Source organism: Pteronotus mesoamericanus, unplaced genomic scaffold (genome assembly GCF_021234165.1).
Source record: "Pteronotus mesoamericanus isolate MK-2021 breed Mesoamerican mustached bat unplaced genomic scaffold, CSHL_Meso_final scaffold_21, whole genome shotgun sequence".
Lineage (NCBI taxonomy): Eukaryota > Metazoa > Chordata > Mammalia > Chiroptera > Mormoopidae > Pteronotus > Pteronotus mesoamericanus.
This window is the reverse complement of record NW_026555310.1, coordinates 29,924,731-29,947,652: the sequence shown is the minus strand read 5'-3', so window position 1 is coordinate 29,947,652 and position 22,922 is coordinate 29,924,731. Positions and strand designations below refer to the sequence as shown.

General features: G+C 36.6%; 1 protein-coding gene across 1 annotated transcript; it reads right to left on the bottom strand.

Moving 5' to 3' along the window:
* Positions 1 to 3,591: 3,591 nt before the first annotated feature.
* Positions 3,592 to 11,935, bottom strand: LOC129084615 (NKG2-A/NKG2-B type II integral membrane protein-like). The gene is made up of 5 exons (XM_054590815.1): positions 11,749 to 11,935; positions 11,282 to 11,377; positions 9,568 to 9,719; positions 3,947 to 4,050; positions 3,592 to 3,709 (listed from the first exon to the last, which is right to left on the bottom strand). Exons 1-5 carry the CDS (start codon positions 11,933 to 11,935, stop codon positions 3,592 to 3,594), a joined length of 657 nt encoding a protein of 218 aa, XP_054446790.1.
* Positions 11,936 to 22,922: the final 10,987 nt, after the last annotated feature.

The following is a 22,922-nucleotide window of genomic DNA, read 5'->3' as shown; positions in this document are numbered from 1 at the left end:
TTATATTCTGAAAATAATTGAGGTCAGAAAATCATGGGATGAAAAGTTCGATCATAAAACCATGTCCTTCATTCATTTCATTAAGCCAACACAAACGCTTTCCCGAAGGCTATGATATGCTTATACATTTGGGTTAAAAAAAAAAAAAGGTAACAGGAGTTTTTCTATTTTGAAAGGATAAAGAGAAATTATTTAAAGTTTTAAGTTTAATTTTTATGAAATCCATTTTTTAATTTAGTTAACAAATAAAATGAAGAAATGTGTCTTATTTACCTTACTCATTGGAGAGAGAAACCAAAATATGAATCATGTTTCTATTTGGTAAGCCAATTGGCTTAGTTGTGTGAATTAGTCTAAAATGAATTTTCTGGGAAATATCCACTCAAAAGAAAAGTATGTAGTCTCAGATGTGATGTTTTTGCCAATCTTTTTGTAGTTATTTTTTCTCTGCTTTTTCGCTCTGTCTCTAAATTGTCAAAATCAGTAAACATTATAGGATAGTGAAATATAGCCTTATAAGCTCAGAAATACAAATAGGCAAAGAATCACCATTCAGTCTGGTCTCTCCACTTCTTACGGGATTAGTACAAAAGTATCTTCTAGACGAATTGTATTACTGACAGGCGCTGAATGTTAGTGAGGAACTATGGAAAGAGTAATTGGTCATCTTCAGCAGTGATAAAACAAAAACATTGTAAACAGTGTAATACCTTGTAAACACATGGTAAGCCTATATTTTTGAGATATATTAAACATAAGATTTGCCTGTAAATCAAATTAGAATTTCTTTTTTTAATGATATCCAATTACAGTTGTCCCAATTTTCCCTCCGTTGCTCCCCCTGCCCCGCCTACCCTGTTACCCTCTTACCCTGTTGTCTGTGCCCAGGGGTCCTTCATACATGTTCCTTCACTAGTCCCTTCCCCTTCCTTCCCCTGTTATGCACCTCCCTATTCCCCTCTGGTCATCGTCTATTTGTTCATTATTTCAATGTCTCTGGTTCTATTTTGTTCATTCGGTTCCACTTCTTGAGGAGATCAATGGTATTTGTCTTATATCTTCTGGCTTAAGAAAACCCATACTGCTGTCTTTTGTATTAACCATAAAACATCTGTGTAACCTACATGTAGATGACCTGTGATTTTACACATTTTACACATCCTGTATTTTTATACCATTAGATATGTTGTGGATTTTGACATGCCTTGTGATTTTCCCTCCCCTTTATGGTAGAAATTCTAGCTAACAGGTCTCTATTACCGTTCATCTTTTGTGATACTTTTATATATTGGTTTGTGTCATTTAAATTTCATAGGCTCTATCTTATGGACCCCTAACAGAATGGAAAACTTTAATTTGCATAAAGTATAAAATACACAATGTTGATAAAATTAAGATATTTAGGTTTTGTGCAAAATGTGATATATGTGCATCTGTGTATTATGGAATTATTCCAAAATAATTATCATTACTCTCTCATAAAGCCACTTTATGTGGGGTTTTGTTTCTTATATTTATCATTTTTTATTGCTATTCAATTACACTTGTCTAAACTTTTCCCTTTCTGACCTCCTCCACCCATCCCCGTCCTTGCTCTCACAGTCAATTCCCACACTTTGTTCATGTCCGTGGGTCATTCATACATGTTCTTTGTCTACTCCCTTCTCCTTCTTTCCATGATTGTTCCCCTTCCCCAAGCCCCCTGGTCACTTTCAGTCTGCTTCATGTTTCCATGCCTCTGGTTCTATTTTGTTTGTTAGTTTATTTTGTTTGTTAAATTCCTTTTATAGGTGAGATCATATGGTATTTGTCTTTAACAGGCTGGCATTTTTCACTTAGCATAATATTCTCTAATTCCATCCATGCCTTCTTTCTTTCTGCTGTGTAGTATTCCATGTGTTAACGTACCACAGTTTTTAGATCCATTCATTTACTGATAGACACTTAGGCTTTTTCCACCACTTGGCTATGGTAAGTAGTGCTGCTATGAACATAAAGGTGCCGAAGTTCCTCTGAAATGGTGACTCAGGATTCTTAGGGTATATTCCCAGCAGCAGAATTACTGCATCAAAAGACACTTCCATTTTTAGCTTGTTAATGTCAATTATTATTTGACAAAGGGAGCGGAGCATACAATGGAGTAAAGATAGCCTCTTCAATAAATGGTGCTGGGAGAACAGGACGGGTACATGTAGAAAAATGAAGCTAGACCACCAACTTACACCATTCACTAGAATGAACTCAAAATGGATAAAAGACACATATAAGTCATAACACCATAAAAGTCCTAGAAGAAAACAGAGGCATGAAAATTTCAGATATCGCACATAGATATTTGTGTTGGTTCCGTTCTCTGAACTAGTGTGGCATAGTCACATGGGTTTTCTATAGAATCTTGGGGTCATTGCATGGTAACCTTGAGTGCCAATTAACAATTTAGTTCTCCCTGCTCCAAACCTGTACATGCTCCCCTTCCTGAGATAATGAAATCAGATCCTATAACCTTTCTCCAGTCAGCTGGCTTGATACTTTTTCTGTGAAGGGCACTGGAGAAGAAGGGTTCCTCTTCCTGGTTTCATGGGGTGTGGCAGACAGCTGAATTCCTGCAGGAAGTTCTTGCGGTATTCACCCTCCAGCAAGTTTCTGTGACTAGTCACAGCCATAGTCCCCTCTTCTCCAGCCTCTGCCTGCTGACATTTTGGCAGGGAGGGCCTTGTACTTGCCGATCACAGTGTGAGATCTGTCCTCACCAACAGCAGCCTGCAGACCGGGAACTGCTCTCTCCTAGAGCAGGCCAGTAAACATGTCCACTTCAAAGTGTTCTGTAGTGTCACTGTCTGTCATAGAGGCTGAAACCCATCCCCGAGGAAGTTGACCTGGGTCCCAATGATTCTTCCTTTTGGTCCTCTTCTTTAACCTATGGTAGATGTTGTCATTTTTTTCTATCCCTCTGTGCAGTCTGTCTCCCACAAATAGCTAATAATTCTTTAATCATTCCTGGTTCCTCCCTCTTGACTGGACTGCCTTACACACCTTGCTATGCTGATATGTTCAGTCCTCATTTTCAACATTCCAGGGTTGTGTAAAATAAATTATATTGAAAATCTATCTAAAATGATTCATGTTATTTTAGACTTAGAAGTACCAGTACTTGATATTATAATTCATAATTCATACTTGATTTATTTTAATAAATAACAGAAGATTTAAAAATGTTTCATAGGTACCTGGACATGTATTTTAAAAAATTAACATAACTGTACATTTTAAAACAATTCTACAATACCTAGGATGAAGCATCAGAAGAACTATGGGTTTTAAGGGACTATGATGTGTCAGTGTAGACTCATTCTCAATAACAAATGCCCGGCCTGGTGAGTGACGCTGATAATGGGGAGGCGCTGCACACAGGGGGACAGGGGAAGATGGGACATCTCGGCACCTCCCTCTTCATTTTGTGGTGAAATAAAACTGGTCTCAAAATAATTTCTTAAAAATCAGTTTTACAAAAGTAATTGCAGCATTCCTGAAGAAGCTGGAAATGTGTTCTTCAGAGACGGTGAGAGGAACATTATACCAAATGTAGGGAAGCTAATGTGCCTGGTGCTTACAAACATACGATCTGTTTTTTAAACAGGATTCAAAAGAGAGCTTCTGTGTGTCAAAATCCCCAAATGCACAATACTCCAACTTTGAAGTTTTTGAAGACCTGAAACACAAAAATAATAAATCATTCATCTGGTGATCTATAACTTAATATTTTAATATATTAACAAATTATTTACAGTAATATTTATATAGTAAATCTGAATATTTTCTAATTTTTTCTCCAAAAACACAAATAAATTCTTCATATAATTGTTGACACATTGCTTTTAATCACTAAGATTAATTCCTGATTTGAAAACACAAAGCAATAAAATATATGCATTCTTAAGAAACTTACTTTTTGAAAGATAACATTGAGTCATTTTTCCACACCCAGGAATTATTATTATTTCTGTGGGAGAATCCAATCCATGGAAGTTTGTTGAAAATGTTCAAAAAATTCTGTGAGAAAAGAAATTTTATGAGAAATTAAATAAAAGCTGGTAGGCTACTTTGCATTTGTAAAAACAAATAATTTGCCCGCAGTTAGAAGAGCAGCTGATGGCTAAGTAAACTGCACAACACACCAACATCTGCTGAAGTTAGTAAATAAGCAAGTCAACCACATCCTGCAATCCAGGAATTGTAGGGGACCCTACCCAGCTGCCCCAGCATATCCATTATCCAGAAGATAATATTTTATGGAAATATAAAGGACTGAATCAATGTGGAACATCTCAAAATTCTCCTGAAATGAGGCAACAGCTGCAAGAGAAGCAGCAGTATCCTTACCAACAAGCCAAAGAAACAGATAAGTCCATTAAACAGTTTGAATCTCTTCCCACCACCTGAGGGAACAGCATGAAAGGAAAATACAGGAGATTACTCTTTGGTTGAATTCACAACATCACTGACCAACTTCCCAAAGTCCAAAGGCCAGCTGCTGAGAAAGAGAAAGAGCTTGTTGCACAAGTGGGGAGCCAGTCTCAGAGTAGCTGGTGGTTTTCCTGAGGAGAGCTCAAATGAAAGGAACCTTCTGCCTGGAAAAGTCATACTCACCCTTAAGGTCAGGTGAAGGATAAGGAAATTACAGATGACGTCTGCCTTATTCACGAGAGAGAGAATCATATTAGGCAACTTGAAGTTGATATTATGGATATTAATGAACTTTTTAAATATCCGGGAATGATAATTCATGGGAAAAGAGATGTGAAAGCATAGTAGTTAAAATTGAAAATGTAAGGGTGCATGTCCAACAAGCCAACCAGCAACCATCAGGGGCAGCAGAATATCAGAAAAATAATCCTGCATGTTGCTGTGGATGCAGAAGCCAATAAAGAAAAATAGAAATCTACAACTGGGATAACATGGGAGAATAAAAGAAAAATCTTAACCTTTATGTTTTATTTTATTATATTTATTATTTTAAAAATTATTTTTATTGATTTTTTAGAAAGAGAGGAAGGGAAAGAGAAAGAAAAGGAAACAGCAGTTGGTTGCCTTCCTAGGTTCAACTGGGAACTGATCCTGCAACCACACGGGCATGTGCCCTGGCTAGGAACTGAACCAATGACATTCCCATTGTGGAATGATGCCCATCCAACTGAGCCATACCAGTAAAGACAACCTTTATATTTTAAATGACTATATTATTATTCTTTTGCCTCTGGTTTTTATTTTATTTTGCATTGAGACTTTGAATGCAAGTTTTTTTAATATTAAACAATGAGGATGATTTTGGATACTAATTAACTTACCTTTGAAAAAATAATTGACAGTGATATTCTCAGCAAACTCATTTTGAAGCACAACTTTTTAAAACACCAATAGAGGACTCATGAGCATGGTCAATGGGTGGGGACTAACTGCGGGAAGGGGGTTAATGGGGTAGGAGTGAGCAATGGGGAAAAAGCTGGGACAACTGTAACTGAACAACAATAAATTTAAACAAATAAAAATAAAAAATTGATTTTGGATAAAGTGGACATTCAATATTGTTTTGGAAGTGTGTATACCTAGTGTTTGCACATATCCCCAATGGCTCTGGGTCCCATCTGGTACCATGCATGGATATTGGAATGTTGTCGACTATTTTCCTCCTATTGTGCTTTGCATTGATTTGACTGCTTTTAAAGCAGCCAATTTTAAAAAAAACAACTTTTTGATAAAGTTTCAAAATTCATGAGCTTTAAATCTGTTCTACATTTTCATACATAAGTAACCATTTTTTATTATTAATTTAAAAAGGAATTAGGTGTTAGCCAGTTAACTCACTTATGTTTTTATGTCAATGTTGTTGTTTTGTTTTGGTTTTCCTCTATTTTTATTTTTTTTAATTGTTATTTATTTATTTTTAGAGAGAGGGGAAGGGAGGGAGAGAGAAGGGGAGAGAAACATCCATGCACCATTGGTTGCCTTGAACACTACCAACTGGAGACCCTGCCTGCAACACAACTATGCACTCTGGCCATTTACTTTGTTTTTATAGATTTGAGATAGAGAGAAAGAGACAGAGATAGGTAGGGGGAGGAGAGAGACAGAGAGAGGAAGAGGGAGAGAGAGCAACTAATTTGTTGTTCCACTTATTTTTGCATTCCTTGGTTGCTTCTCGTTTGTGCCCTGATGGGAAATCAAAGCAACCACCTTTGTGTATTTGGGAGATGCTCTAACCAGCTGACCTACCTGGCCAGGCTCCCTACTAATGTTGTTTTGATGCACTAATCTGAATACTATAAAGAGAACTATATTAGTTTATAGTTTGTGTTATATAATGTTTTTATAAAGCAGTTTGATAAAGACAATGTTCAATGGCAAGCTATGAGACTTCACATTTGAACAAATAAAGTATTAAGTTACTAAGTAAATTGAATATTTACTACCAAAATACAGATGATTTTAAAAATGAAAAACTAAATAAAGTAAATTTTTTCTAAATTATAGACTTTTAATTTATAATATTTTGTTACACATTGGACAGATTAAGAAAATGTATTAGTATGATTAGGTGAAAGGACAAACAACAAGTTTAAACCTCTGAAAGTTGATGAAAGAGTAATAATAACATGAGTATTTGTTATTGGAAAAACAGCTAGAGATTCAAGCAAGCATAGAAATTGGTAGTCTTCATGCCTACGTTTGCTCCCATGTCTCCTCTAAGCCTCATCTCAGTGAATGAGTAAGAACTGTAAATTTTACTATTTGGAGAATGCTGCAAATATCAATGGTGTTGTTGCTACAGGGAATGACTTGATTAGCAATGGAAGCAGATGTTAAATTGCCCACTTTTTTTTCTGGTCGAAGTGCTGAATTTACAAGGTTAAAATTGAGGGAAACCATCCTTTTTTTAATGTGAGATTGTTCTTGTTTGTGTCAAGCACAGTGTCAGCCATAAACTCAACAAGAACATACTCAAAAGGAGAGCACACTAGAAGAGATATTAACCATCTAGACGTGCTTGTGTTGATAGAAAAAGACTGCACTGTGTAGAAGAAACAAAGATGGTCCAGTAAAAAGAAAATGTAAGCCAAAGGAAACTTGAGAACTGATTTTAAAATTGTGAGCACTCCCCTGCAAGCACACACACAAATGCATCAAATATCAAAGGGCAGAAGCCATAGGGACTTGAAGCACTTGAATAAATTTTTAAAAAATAATTGGTTGTCAAGTAGGATACACATATTTAAGGAGAATCCCTACTAACATGTTAAAAATAAATTTAATAATAGAATTTAAAAAATTGAGTAAGTACATTTCAAAAGAGAAGATTCTACACTAATAGTTTACTGAAAGTTACAAAAATATAAATCTAAGAAGGATGAAGGAGGATCCATATTTATGATATATATTATTAAAAATATGTACTTACAAAAATTTTTAAATGTACAAAGAACCTGAAAAATATCTTCCATACTTGGGGGATATCTGGCTATAAAATCTAACTTTTGCTGGAAGAAGATGTTGGGTTTATTATACATATATTTAATAGTTACTATTATAAATAAATATTTACCTAAAATTTATTTTAAAAATTATGTTCAGATAACTATATGAAAAATATGATGGCAGTGACAAAACAATTAGGGAAATAAAAACTATATGAATGAATTGTAAAATTGTATGTAAAATTGTGAGTTGAAAATCATTCCCTATATTAAAAAATTCAATACATTTACATACATTTTGAGATGCAGAATAAAGAAGTGAGGAAATTAAAAATGGAGTGGTAGAAATGATTAATTCCTGAGAGTAGAGAGAGAAAAAGAGAAAAATTAATGGAGCCTCAGAGACCTTTAGAATTTTATCAGTAAAACCAACACTGGTGTAAATATTGCCTGAGAATAAAAAGAGAGACAGAAAAAAACAGAAAAATAATTTTTGAGACACAATGAACAACTTCTTAAATTTTATGTTAAAATATACGTGTACTCATGTCTATAAAATCACTTATGAAGAAAAGGTCATCTGCTATACATTATGCTACATCAATTAGATAATGATATAGAAATAAACTTCACTTCTACCACACATTACAAACACAGCATCACACAAATATAAATTCTCGAAGTATTATAAACCTAAATTTAAAAGTATATCAATAAAGAAAAAGATAAACCATAAAGATTAAGGCAGTAGATTATTTTCATGAACTTTGACTAACTCCTAAAATATGTCCAAAATAATCACAAACATCCAAACCGAGATATTGGACTATGGTAACATTAATAAATTCTGGTCATTAAAAGACTCCAATATGAGAAGGAAAATGTAATCAATAGTCAAGAAAGCCATTTGCATCATGCAGATTCAGAAAAGAGTCATATCCAAAAGAGAGCAAATTCTAAGAAGGAAAATAAGTATTAACATACAGGAGAAATGGTCAAAAGACACGAATATGCACTTCTCATTCTTACAACAGAGAATTTCCTAATGAATTGTGCTCTGAAAGATGTGTTCAATTGATCAGTCTCAGGAAAATGCCTATTAGTGTCATAATGATACTCTTATATAAAGATCAGAACTGATGACACTAAAATTCCTGGCAATACTAAGTTTTGGATCATGGAGCTATTGGATATACGGAGTATTTTACACAATAAACTAGAAAGTGCTGGGATAATTGAGTAAATTTGGCATACATATATATTTTTTTTTTGGCCCTGTAATGTCAATCTGATCCAAAAAGCAATGCATTTTAATTATACACATATCCAATTTTAATAATTATATTTATAAACTATTACATTATTATAAACATAACATTTATAATATAAAATATATATTATATGTGTTGCTTGTATATAATATAAATTATTTTAAATGATTTGGAAAAAGATACAAAAATATTTTTATTAAATAATTATTCATAATACCCACATACTAAAAACATCTATACTCTGAGTAGAATAGATTAAAAATGCCAGGTATGTACAATATAGCAGTGAACATTAACAAACTTCTGGTAAATGCAATAATATGGAATAATTGAAAAAACATCATGTGGGAGTTACTGGAGATCCATAAAATGCTTAATGAATGATTCCCATTACATAAAATTCAAAATTAAGCAAAAATAATTTATAATATAAAATATCAGAATAGTGGTTAAGCGAAGAGAGAGAAGTTATGAAAGAGTGCACAGAAGCAGACTGGCAACATCTATTTCATGATCCAATTTCAGTTTGTAAAATGAACAATAATATCTATAATTTCCATGATCATGGTAAAATCAAGTAGCAAAGTTCACTTTCGGGAAGAAAAGCACTGATAGAAGCATGATTGTCTATGAAAATCAAGAACTGCAAATTATCAAATGCACATTAATCATATTAAACATAAATAAATTATTATAAAGCCAAACAACAAATTATTAACAATCTTTAAAATAAGAAAACTACAGATATAGACAAAAATATGAATTCCTCAAGAGTATAAAATAAAATATTCTTTTAAATAAAATGTTGGAAACATTAGAAAGCTTACCATTTCCTCTTCATCATCTATATAGAGCAGGCTAGAGTTCTTAGAAGCACAGGCCATCCAGCTCTCATTCCAAGTTTTTTGTTCAGTACTAATGTAATAGCAGTTGTTGGAATATATTAACCACTCTAGTGAACATCGACCACAATGATATGCTGCAGAAAGATTATATTGTTAACCGAGAACAATATGAATTTTATAAATGAAAATTAATTTTGATATTTGCATAAGTATAGACACATTAGTGGGTAGCATACGTATATGTCCGCACAGACTGGTATATATAAACAAAGTACATTCATATACACTCACACACTCAAAGAGAAGGATCAGCTTCTCATTCCCTAATTTATGTGCCCATATTAAGCCAACACATAAACAAAAATATCCACTTTCTCTATGTCCTAAATGTCAATGAATAAAGCTAATTTTTAGAAAACAAAAATTATCTTTGAGCCCTTTGGCTACAATGGATATGATGATTTTAAATGAATATTTCTTTATATTTATTCCCTAAGAAAAATATTCTAGTATACTCACTATTTATACACATTTATTGCCAAGTATTATAATTTACATTCTCCCCACCAAAAATAAAAATCTAACAAAACTCTAAATGTTGACTGTATTAGAGACAAAATATGAACTGCACTAATATCACAACTTAGGAAATAATTCTGTACCTTTCTATTCCCTGTAGGCAAAGAAGCATTTATTTATTTATTTATCTACCTATTTATTTATGTATTGTTGTTTAGTGAGGGTCGTCCTGCCTCTTCCCCATTGGTCACTCCTACCCCGCCCCCTCCCACTCCCACAGTCCATCTCCCTCACACTGTCGGTGTCGAGGAGTCTTCTATTCAGGTTCCTTTGCTTGCCCCTTCCCCTCCTCTATGATGATTTTAAAAGAATATATCTTCATATTTTTGCTTAAGGAAAAGGCTCTTCTATGCTCATTATTTATGTACATTTATTTCCCAGTATTCCAGTTTATGTTCCACCCAAGAAAAACAAACTGTAAATTTTGAGTATGTCAGTGACAAAGTTGAGCTGTACTACTATCAGAACTTAGTAAAGAATTATGTACCTTTCTGCTTCTCTGTTGTCTGGTTCCCTGTCTGGTTCCCTGTCTGGTTCTCTGCTGTCTGGTTCTCTGCTAAAATAATATATAACTTATATTAACTACAAGAAAGAAGACTTACTCTGCACCGGTATTATATTAACTAGGAAAAAAGGAATTATTATTAAATGTTGATCTAAATAAAGCATAATACTTTTGTTTCTTATTTTGAAATGGGGAATATTGAGTATGATTAAAATAACCTGGAATAAAATAGATTTTACCAAAGAAAATTAATGAAGCAATGATAATTTCAGGGAAAATATTTCAAAACATTGAGAACACCCACTCTTACATTATTTGGATTAATCAATGTGAAGAATTTATTTGTATTTCTCCATAGTGTATCTTAGGGTATGCTTGAATTATAACACAAGAACATATATAGATATATAGGATATGCATATATACTTATAAACTATTTTTTAAAATAATGCCGATATTTATACCTTGGACAAACACAGAAAACAACTTTACAGTCAGTCTAAATGCATATTTTAAAATGAGAGTTCTATTCTGTAATGTTATGAAGTGTTTGGAGGCACTGATGAACACAAAACTAAAAAGTTTCAAATAATTTCACAAATATTTACTCACCATGATTAATAAATATCGCTACAACAGTGGACATCAGGACGAGGCAGACAACCCCTAGGATCCCAGCAATGAGCTTTTCTGGAGGTGACAGGAATGCTGCAGGGAGGGAAAAGGAAACACTGAGGAAGGAGGGATGGAGACAACGGTATGAACAGTTTACCCACAGAGAATCAGACACATAAACTTGGACCCCAAGGCCATATCTATCACTGTAATCTTTCTCTCAGAAAGTATCATCGCATTTTCACTAAATATAATTCTCCATGTGTTACTGGTCAAAGACAACAGCTTACAGCAATGTCTGAATAAAATTAAACTTTAGCTTCCATCCTAGAATACCATATTCCAAATTCAAGATCAGATCCTTAAGATGAAAAATGTGTGAGTTTATTCCTGACTCTCTCCCACACCTCTGCACCCTAGCTGCACATCCTAGAACAGTTATACTGTGTGTCTGAAAGTGTTACCTTTGTGGTGGTCCTTCTTGTCATCCCCTTGAAGATCTTGAGAAGCATTTGGAAGATTTAGTTCTGCATAGGTTATTTCCTGCTCAGTTACTGGAATGGAGCCTTTGGTGCCCTTTGGTTTCATTTGTTGTCTGTCTGAGTCCTTCACCAGATTCAGTTCTGTGTAGTTTACCCTTTGGTCATTCATCTCTGCAGCTGAGTGGTGTCTGAGTCTGTGCTCTACAGTATGTGTGCTTACCAATGACTGGTACATGCAGTGAAGAGATCCCTCACAGTAACAGTGGGCGGGGTAGAAGGTGAGTATCAGGCTCATTTCCCAGGTGAAGAATCTAATGTTCTGGTTTTAAATTTCTTAGATCTTTAAAGAAGTGCCTCATGATAGATACAATCTTTAAGATAGTCTACATTTGATAATATATTATTTGTTTGAGCATTAAAAAGCTGTATGTTAGTGATAAAGTAATTTCATAAATAACATCTTTATTTATTTAAAGTCCAATTCCACAAAATATTTTAATACCATGAGAATGCTAGTATTAAAAATAATATGCTATATTAGAAAAAAGAGACATTATTTATGATAAATTTGAAATTAAATAATGATTAAAGACTGAATGTCCTAAAGGTGGGGCACATATGCTAATTTTCTGAACTAAATCAATTTCATTTAGTGGCATACATTTATTTATTGAAGAAGGTGAATCGTTATCAAATGATCTTTTATTTTGAACGTTTGATAAATTATTACAAATAAAAATGTTTATTACATTGAAATACCTTACTCACACTAAACTTATTCAAAACCTAAACAACGCTGACAACCAAAAACAACCATGAAATTTTTTAAATACTTATGTTACACAAGGAACTGGCAATTGAGTTAAGGGCAAAGACATACAACCATAACATTATAAATAAATGTGTAGGTCATTTATATTAAAACACTTTTGTTTAACACTTCCAAACAGTTCCTATGGATGTTAAAGTCAGTGAGGGTACTTTCAGTTGTATAAGCAAGAGTAATGAATTAAATAATATAACTTAATAATTCAGTCAATGGGTTGTGTGGCCAGTAAGTTCTAGAATTAATTCTGGCTTTGAAATTTGCATGTATGATCTTTACAAAGTGACTCAGCGTCTAGCAACTTAGTTAACTAATATAAAGTGGGAATAAAAACATGTAGATATAATTCATGTAAAACATTTAATATTTTACCTTTTTTATAAGCTCCCAATAATATTTTAGTTCTGCTAATTATTATTTGAACGCATGTTTTATGTTATCTGACTCATATCAGTTGAGTGCTGTAGCTTAATTCACTAGGCAAAGAATCTCTTTACCAGTGTGGTACATTTTCTAGCAATGGTTGCTCAATTTTTAGAAAGTCTTTTGATTGTTTATAATTAAGCTTCAATTAGAATTTTATGGGGGTAATTTATCCTGATTTTTATGAAAAACCAATTACATTTATGTAATCTAAGTAAGTGTATAAAATATTACATTTGACCTCCATAATTATTATAATTTAATTTAAAAATCCCTTTTAACAGTGAGGCTAAATATAAAATATCATTATATCTATATCAATTATCAAATAAAAAGATCTCTTTCTTTTCATGATTCTTATAGGATTTTACTTTAAATTGCTTTGATTAACACACTCAATTATTCATGTGTACATACACTTGAGTAATTCTCCACAGGCTAGAATTTAAATAGTTCAAGGTATACTCCAACATATTTCATATTTTATTCTTGTTTTTTTACCTTAAATTGTTTAAGTAAAGATGCCAATGTTCTCTTTTATTTGTTTGTACAATAATCGTACTTCACGTGTATCACATCTTGCATTGTAATCTCCCCCTGCATGAGACGGGCTAAGAGAGAGAGAGGAGAGTAGCAACACATTCTTCTGGACGCAAGAAAATCCTGTACCTGTTAGTGGGAGACCAGCTCACTCCTATAAACAAACAATATCTGTGGTCCCCACAAACTGCCCTGTGAGGGCTCAGAGTGAAGCATGAGTAGAAAAAGCAGATTTCTCATTAATGTGTCACTTAAAGTTGGAACAGGAAATTCTTACACTTGGTCTATTTTGAAAACTGTGTATCCCATCACACACCTCCACAACATGGGAGACTTTGGGCTGGTAGTGTGCCATTCAGTCTGTCCATTGGCAAATGCATCTCAAAAAATTTTTTTCTTAATCTAAAAGATAGTAGGAGACAAAAGACTTCACCTTCCATGCTGTGGACTTACTTCCATCTTAATCACGAACTCTGAAATCTTATGCCTTGGTAAGAATACCTTGTGCTGGGAAATGCCCTGCCTGGTTTCAGGGACTGTAACCCCGCTGACAGGCGAGAGGGCCCCAAGGCTTTAAAAAATCAAGGAGGCCTTGGGAAAGCAGGCCACTGAGGAGATGAAACCTGTCCCCCTGGCAGGGGCGCAGCCCCAGCACCCCTCACATCACCCTGCTTGGCCCTGTGATGGTCACTTGTTGATGAAAGGTAAGTTTTTCTCGTGAGGAGAAAACAACCTAAGGCAGACATCGGCCTGTATGGGCAGCGGGACAGGACTTGGGGGACATGGAGAAAGGACAAAAAGGCCCTCACCCCTCAGTTCAGCTTGGACAGGGCCTGAATCCTCATTCTATCTGAAAGACGTCTCCTTATCTCTTGGTGGCTCTGCTCCGCCCACCTGCCTCAGGCTTGAAACAATACTAAAGGCAGGTACAGCCCTAAACTGGATATGGCAGTTCGGGGACAATCAGGCCTAGAAGTAAGTTCCTCTAAGCATGCTTTGTTTCTCCCTCAAAAGTGATGATAAGGGGCTCATTCTGGGGAGATTTAAATTAGTCATAGACCCTGACCTGAGGCAGATCTCTTGTGTTCCTTGATTGTTATCTATGATCTCTATCTGTTTTCTGTAAACATAGCCTTTTGACATTGATTGATGAACACTGCATCCCTACCCCAGAGCATTTGGTTCTCAATAAAAGCCTTTGGACACTTCGGGATCTTCTCCCCTAGAGGGAAGGGTCATCCCCTCTCTTGGCAAACACAGAAGTGTTTGCTACTAGTGTTTACTCATCCCATCCATGACAACTCCAGGATGTGCTCTGTGGGACTCGGAGCCTCGCTCCCTCCTCAGCGGGCTCTGGACTGTAATCTTCAGATCCAGGAGCGCCTGCACCCTGCAGTCCCTGCAGCACCTTATATGTTTAAATTCTACTCCTAGATGAAGTCACTTAATCTTGGCATTGCATATTTCTTTTCCTTATATTCTCATTATGGCATTTCAATTATAATGGAAACAATTCTAAAATCACAATTCCATAAATAATAGATATTTAATGATACTTGTCACCAACAGTCTGAAAAATTACTACATTTTCACCTTTATGGTGTCACAATAATCAGCAATCCCAAACTTTTCTTCTCAATTTCTCTGTCCTCTTTCCTAAAATTCTTTCAATCACTTCATAGTTATTAAATGTTATTTAGATTTCCCTTGGTAAGGATAATATCTCTGTGAAGGATAAAACATTAAAATATATTGAACATTATTACCATAGAAGAGATTAAATTATTACAAAACTATTATTATATTATGTTGATTCATTTTCAAATCATTACTAATTGTAACTTAAAAGGAATATATGTTTTAAACAACAAAAGCACAAATCTAACTATGTTGGGGGAAAACAAAGGAAATTTAACTTTTTTTCTTACTAAAATTGGGAAGGATAGACAAAGAAAACTTCTGAAAGACAAGTTACCTGACACATTAACATCAAAAGAAACAAAAATTTACTACACGTTTGGTTTACACATATTACAAAACAATTACCACAATAGTTTCAGTTAACATCTATTTCCTTTATTTTATTTTTTTATTGTTCAAATACATTTGTCTCCATTTTCCTGCCACATCCATTTTCTCATAGAGTAAGAGGTCAAAGAAATAAAGAACATGCAGGGTATTCACAGTGTTTGTGTTACCCAACTATTCATCACATAGTAGCTGTCTATATCACCAGACCAGAGATTTTTGACCTCTCACATCTCATGGCACACACAAAATAATTACTAAAATTCTGAGGCACACCAAAAAAATAGTTTTGCTGATCTAACCAAAAGTAGATATAATTTTGAATGATTATGAAAAAAAATTGTAATTACCTACTCTTTTTGCTTTAATGTGACTTTTTAAAAAATCAGGTGCCCATATTTGTATATGAAGAGGTCTGTGTGAAAACAGTCCAACCATTGTTGATATAATGAGAATGATTTCAGAAACATTGGTGTAACATGGCACCCAAAGAAAGTGGACTAAAAGACATGTATGAACAATGACTACTTCACTATACTAGTCAGTGGGAGCAATAGATGCCATTGAATGAGCAAATGTACTATGTGGCTGTCACACTCAAAATGACTGAGGAAGTAGAGCAACAAATCTGCATCAAATTTTGTGATAAGCTTGCACATGCCTCCAGGAAACTATTCAGATGATTCAGAAGGCTTCTGAGGGTGATGCAATGAATGCAATGAAAACAATAAAGCGTGGCAGAAATGCTTCAAAGGTGCTCGAGAATCTGTTAAAATGATCCATGTTCTGGAAGACCTGCAACAAGCAGAACACCTGAGAATGTTGAAAGTGTAAGGTCTGTAATGAGCAAAGATGGGTGACCCGCAGTGTGAGAACTAGTAGCTGATCTGGGGATTCCAAACACTACTGTGTCTGAGATTTTGATGCAGGATCTTGGCATGAATGGTTCATGGAAAAAATCCATTTGGTGGCTTCTACTACCAGAGCAGAAGTAACATCATGCTACAGTTGCTTATGACTTGATTCAAACTGCTACCAATGAACCAGATGTCATTAAGATAGTCAAAATCGGAGACGAAGTGTGAGTCTATGACTGTGATCCAGAAATGAAGGCACAGTCATCACAATGGAAGTCGCCTGGCTTCCCACGCATGAAGAATGGGCAGCAAAGTCACCACAAGGTCAAGACAATGTTAACTTTGTTTTTTTGATTGGGAAGGTGTCCATTACAAGAACACCCCTCCAGGGAAAACAATGAGGAACACTGCCTTAATATTCTTTGTCGTTTGAGAGACGCAAAAGGACTAAAATGGCAGCAGCTACTTTCTTCTGGTGATTGGCAGCTTCATCACAACAATGTGCTTGCTCATGCATCACATCTAAAGACATTTTTTGCTGAAACATCAAATCACCCATGTAACTCAGCACCCATACAGCCCACATTTGGTGCCCTGAAACTTCTGGATTTTCCGAAATCTAAAATCACCTTTGAAAGGGAAGAGATTTCAGACCAACAATGGGATTCAGAAAAATATAATGGGACAATTATAGCTGATGGCGATTCTGACAAAGGATTTTGCAGAGTGTTTTCAACAGTGGAAAAGATGCTGGGAGAACTGTGTGTGGTTCCAAGATGCCTACTTCGAAGGGGGCTGACATCTTATTGTCCTATGTACAAGATTTCTTGTATCTCATATCTTCATTAATGAATGTCTCTATTTTTCATATTGCATTGCTTATACTTTCTGGATTTCTCGTTCCAAGAGCTGAGCAATCAGACACAAGTTTATTATGCGATGTGATCAATGAGGTTTAACTCTATTAATGACCTGTGTATTTATGGTTGAAGAATATGCACTCACACAGGATGGTTATTGTTGTGTTGGTTATTGTCATTTTGTAAGTTGACAATCTAAGGGAAAAGAGGTCAGTGTCCCTTAACTGAAGAGTCAGCTGTTGCATGTTATAAAAACTCTTGCGGCACTTCTGTTCAAAATTGCTCAGAAAGACTATTGTAGTATCATGGTGCTTGTTTTCATACCTCCCTTATTTTATGAATCTTATGGAATGAAATCATTGGTTGGAATGCAACGTTAAAGTTACCCATATGGTCACCTAAGGACCACGCCCTTTGCAGCCACGTGTTCATGAGATAAAAACAAAGACACAGCAACTTCCAATTACAGTGTTCTCCCGAAAGTATTCAGCAAAAAAACCTTCAACTTCTTATCTCTAACCATTGACACAGCCTGTTCCTGACACCCAGCCATCAACATTGCCACGACTTGATGCTCTAACATCATCAAAAAAGACAGCCCTCCATATGAGGTATTCACAGAAGGTCCCCAGCAGCCTAGTGCTATGTTACAATACCTATGTCATTCACCTTAAATCATAACATCAAGTAGGCATTTTATCATCTCACAGCATCACAAGGAAAAGGAGGGTGAGTTCGGCACAAGAAAATACTTTGAGAGACAGAGACCACAATCACAAAGCTTTTGTTACATTATACTGTTACTATTGTTCTATGCCATTATTTATTTTTAATCTCTTACTGTGCCTAATTTATAAATTAAACTTTATCATAGGTATGTATGTGTAGGAAAAACAGTATATAAAAGGGTTCATTATTTTCCATGGTTTCAGACATCTCCTGGGGGTCTTGTAATGTATACCCTGCAGACACTGGGGAAACTACTGCATATCTTACAGTGGGGTTAGCTATAGTCATGTCGTACTTACATCCTTAGTACTTATTTATCTTATAGCAGAACTTTGTATGTTTTGACCACTTCCTTTAATTCTTTCTTTCCCCCAAACCCTCATCTTTGTCAACCACAAATCTGATGTGTTTTTCTTTGCACTTGTTTTCTGTTGTTGTTTTTGTATTCTACACAAGAGCTCATACAGTGTTTGAGGACTATAGCTTTATAGTATAGCTTGAAATTAAGAAGTGTGATACCTTTTGCTTTGTTCTCTTCTCTCAGATGTATTTGACTATTCAAGGTCTTTTGTGGGTGCCTATGTAGGAGTGGTTTCTTTATTCCTACGTCTGTAAAATATACCATTGGAATCTTGATAAGGATTGCATTGATCCTATAGATGGATTTTGGTAGTATGGCAATTTTAACACTAGCAATTCTTCCAATACATGAACAAGGTATATATTTTCATTTATTTGTGTCTTCAGTTTCTTTCATCAATATATTGTGGTTTTCTGTGAAGAGATCTTTCATCTCCTTAGTTAAATACATTCCTAGCATTTAATTATTCTTGATTCTGTTGTAAATGGAATTGATTTCTTTATTTCTTTGTCAGAAATGTTGTTGTTAATGTATAAAAATCTGACTGCTTTTGTGGAAAAATGTAACTTCTATGCCAAATTGTTTGATTTTTTTATTATAGTAAATGTTGAATTTTGTCAAATGCTTTTCTGCATTTATTGGGAAAATCATATAATTATTCTTTTTCATTCTATTAATGTGATATATCACATTGATTAATATGTCTGCGTTGAATCACCTTTGCATCGCAGCTATAAATACGATTTGATCATGGTGAATGATACTTTTAATTCACTGCAGAATTTGGTTTGTTAGTATTTGATTGAGAATTTTCACTTTTAAATTTATCAGGGATATTAGCCTGTAGTTTTCTATTCTAGTAGTGCCCTTTTATAGTTTTGGTTTTGGTTTCATGATAATGCTGGCTTCATGAAATGAGTTTGGGAGTGTTTACTCCTCTTTAATTTTTTGGAAAAGTTTGTGAAGAATTGATGTTAATTCTCTTTTAAATGTTTGGTAAAATTTCCCAGAGAAGTGATATGGTCTTGGGTTTATGTTCATTTGGGAATTTTAGTTATCACTTCAATCTCCTTGCTAGTAATTGGTCTATTTGAATTTCTATTTCTTCTCGATTTAGCCTTGGTAAGTGTATGTTTCTAAATTATTTCCATTTTCCAAATTGTCCAGTTGTTGGCATACAATATTTCATAGTGGCCTTTTTGATCCTTTTAATTTCTGTGGTTTCAGTTGTAATGTCTTCTTGTCATTCATAATTTTGTTGACTTCGGTCCTACCTCTTTTTTACTTCATTAGTCCAGCTAAGGGCTTGTCATTTTTTTATTTTTTCAAAGAAGCAACTCTCAGTTTCTTTACTCTTTTCTATTGTTTTTCAGTTCTCAGTTCATTTATTTCTATTCTAATAATTATTTTCTTTCTTCTGCTGACTTTGTGCTCAGTTTATTCTTTTTATTTTCTTAATACCTAATTAGAGATAAGGTGTTTATTTGGGAATCTTCATTGTTTCTAAATGTACTCAACTATTGATATCAACTTTTCTCTTAAAATTGCTTGTTTCTGAGTCAGAAAGATGGCAGAGGAGTGAATGGGAGTCACGCTGAGCTCCTCCCAAAACCAAACTGGAATTGCAACTAAATAATGGAGTAATCACCTGGAAAGCAGTGGAGCGATAGTGGGAGAGGAGCCTTGGGGCCGCGGACAGTGGATTCTACTCTCACACATCCCAACGGGTGAGAATTGCAGTGGAGGCTCGCGAGGGTGGGCTGGGTGCCCACGGGCACTGGCACCAGAGGGACATTGAAACGGCCAGTTAGCTCCCCCCGAGAAGAACGGGGTCTGAATCATAAACAGGAACCCCTAAACTACAGCAGCTAAAGCCGAGAAAATACAGACAAAACGCAACCCCAAAAAGCTTAGGGGCGCTCTCTGCCAGAGACAGGTGGCTGGGGATGCAAAAAGACATTTAAAGGGCAAACGCAAAAGTTGCAGCGGCAGCCACCCTCCTTGATCGCTGGGTAGAGGCGGCAGCAGGGTGGGCTGGTGCCTGGGAAAAGACTGGTGAGGAAAACTTTGTGAAGAGAACTGACATGGCGGCCGGTGGAGCCCGGGTGATAACGCACTTCCCACTCTGCAGCTACCATCACGCTCAGGCATTAGGGAAGCAATTAACCTGCCTTTTGAGCGCTCCACACACAGCTTGTGCGCCTGTGACTGCGGGGCTGAGTGCAGACTGGCTGGGAGAGCCTTGAGGAGAGACTGGAGACGGAGGCATTGGGGAAAGAACAGGAGGAGGAACCGGGGAGTCCCGCCTCCCTCCCCGTTCGGTAGTCTCCATTGTGGGCTGGAAAGATGCGACCCCAAAGAGGCAGAAGCAGGGTGCACATGAACCAGACTGCCTGCGATAGAAACACAGTCTGCACAGGGGTTGGATCCTTGGCTGAAGGGGTCACAGAACTGCCCAGAGGCCCCTGAGGGGAGACTAGAAATGGAGGCATTGGGGAAAGAACGGGAGGAGGAACCGGGGAGTCGCGACTCCTTCTCCTTGCCCTAGTCTCCATTGGGCGGGAAGAGGCCACAACCCCAAAGAGCAAAAAGCTGAAAAGCAAACATAGAAACCCCCAAAACACCCAGAGCAGGAGTGCACACTTGCGCCGAGTGACCGGCGAGGGTTGGCGAGCGTGTGTGTGACCCACGTGGGCTGGCGAACGCTTGCACCTGCCGGCAAGGCCTCACAGACTGGCACCCATACGGCCTGCGAGGGAGTGCACAGAGGGGCAAGGGCAGGCATAAATTGACCTACCCGCCGCAATAGCGGAGCAGCCCACAAAATAAGTAGAGCTGCCCAGAGTCCCTGGAAAAGACACCAGAAACAGGATTAACCGGAGAGTCCTAGAGCTGATTTCCTCCCATTTCTATAGTCCCCATTTGGCGAGGGCAAGCAACGCACCCAAAGAGCCAAAAGCTGGGAAAATACACAATAGAAGACCCTAAACTGACCAGTGCCGCGAAGCTCGCGTGCCAAGGCGGCCAGATGAGTACGGGAGGTCGCGAATAAGCCCCCTGGTCTGGGGCAAGCACATGCGAGCCCAGGCAGGTGGGGGACCCTGCCGCCCTGGGAACGCGCTCAAGGAGCCCGCGTGAGAGCGCAGAAAGATCCCAAAAAGTAGCCCAGTCCTAACCGAAGGGGTCACAGAGCTGCTCCAAGCAGGAGTCAGACACAGGCATTAGACGCCTGAAAGGCTCAAACAAACAACCCAAGGCCCTATAGGGTCAACAACTGACATCATCAGAGGCAAGCTCAGAAAGAAAAGTAAAGGACAAAAATACTTAACAGACTCTCACAAAAATGGGAAGAAAAAGAAGTTCCCCTCAAATGAGTGGAAAAGGGGACTCCCCACAGAGAGAGCTAAATGAAATAGAGGCAAGGGAACTATCAGATATGGAATTCAAAACAATGGTTCTAAGGAAGCTCAATGAGCTCAGCCAGCTCAAAGAGAACTATTAGAAACTGCAGAGAAACTATCAGGATCTTACAGCAAACTACATCAGCCTGGAAAAGGACATAGAAACTATCAAGAAGACACAAGAGGATTTGAAGAATACCATTTCTGAATTGAAGAACACAGTAGAAGGAATCCAAAGCAGGCTGGATGAAGCCGAGGATCAAATCAGTGAGATGGAGGACAAGGTAGAAAAAGCTCCCAGAAAGAACAAGAAATGGAAAAACGACTCAAAAAGAATGAAGAGGCATTTAGGGAAATGCAGGACAACCTGAAACGCAATAATATCCGTATAATAGGGATACCAGAAGGAGAAGAAGAGGAGCAAGGAATAGAGAACCTCCTCGAAAAAGTAATGATGGAAAATTTCCCTAATTTGAGGAGAGAAAGGCTCTCATGGATCCAGGAGGCACAGAGGACCCCACTCAAGAGGGACTCAAGGAGGTCCACTCCAAGACACATCATCATTAAAATGGCAAATGTCAAAGACAAAGAGAGAATCCTCAAGGCAGCAAGGGAGAAGGAGAAAGTAACATACAAGGGGGCCCTGATATGCCTAGGAGCTGACTTCTCAACAGAAACACTACAAGCCAGAAGGGAATGGCAACAAATATTCCAAGCCATGAAAAGCAAGGGCCTACAGCCAAGGCTGCTCTACCCCGCTAGGCTCTCCATTAAAATAGAAGGAGAAATACGGAGTTTCCCAGACAAAAGAAAGCTAAAAGAATACATCTCTACCAAACCAGCACTCCAAGATATGCTAAGGGGACTGGTTTAAGCAGATGAAGGAAAAGAATGAGACAGAGAGGAACACAAGTACAAAGAGAAAAGATGAGTAAGTTTCTATCACTAATATCTCTCAATGTGAATGGACTAAATGCCCCAATCAAAACACATAGGGTAGCTGAATGGATAAGAAAACATGACCCACACATATGCTGCCTATAAGAGACCCACCTCAGAGCAAGAGACCTACACAGATTGAAAGTAAAGGGATGTAAAATAATATGCCAAGCAAATGGGCATGAGAAAAAG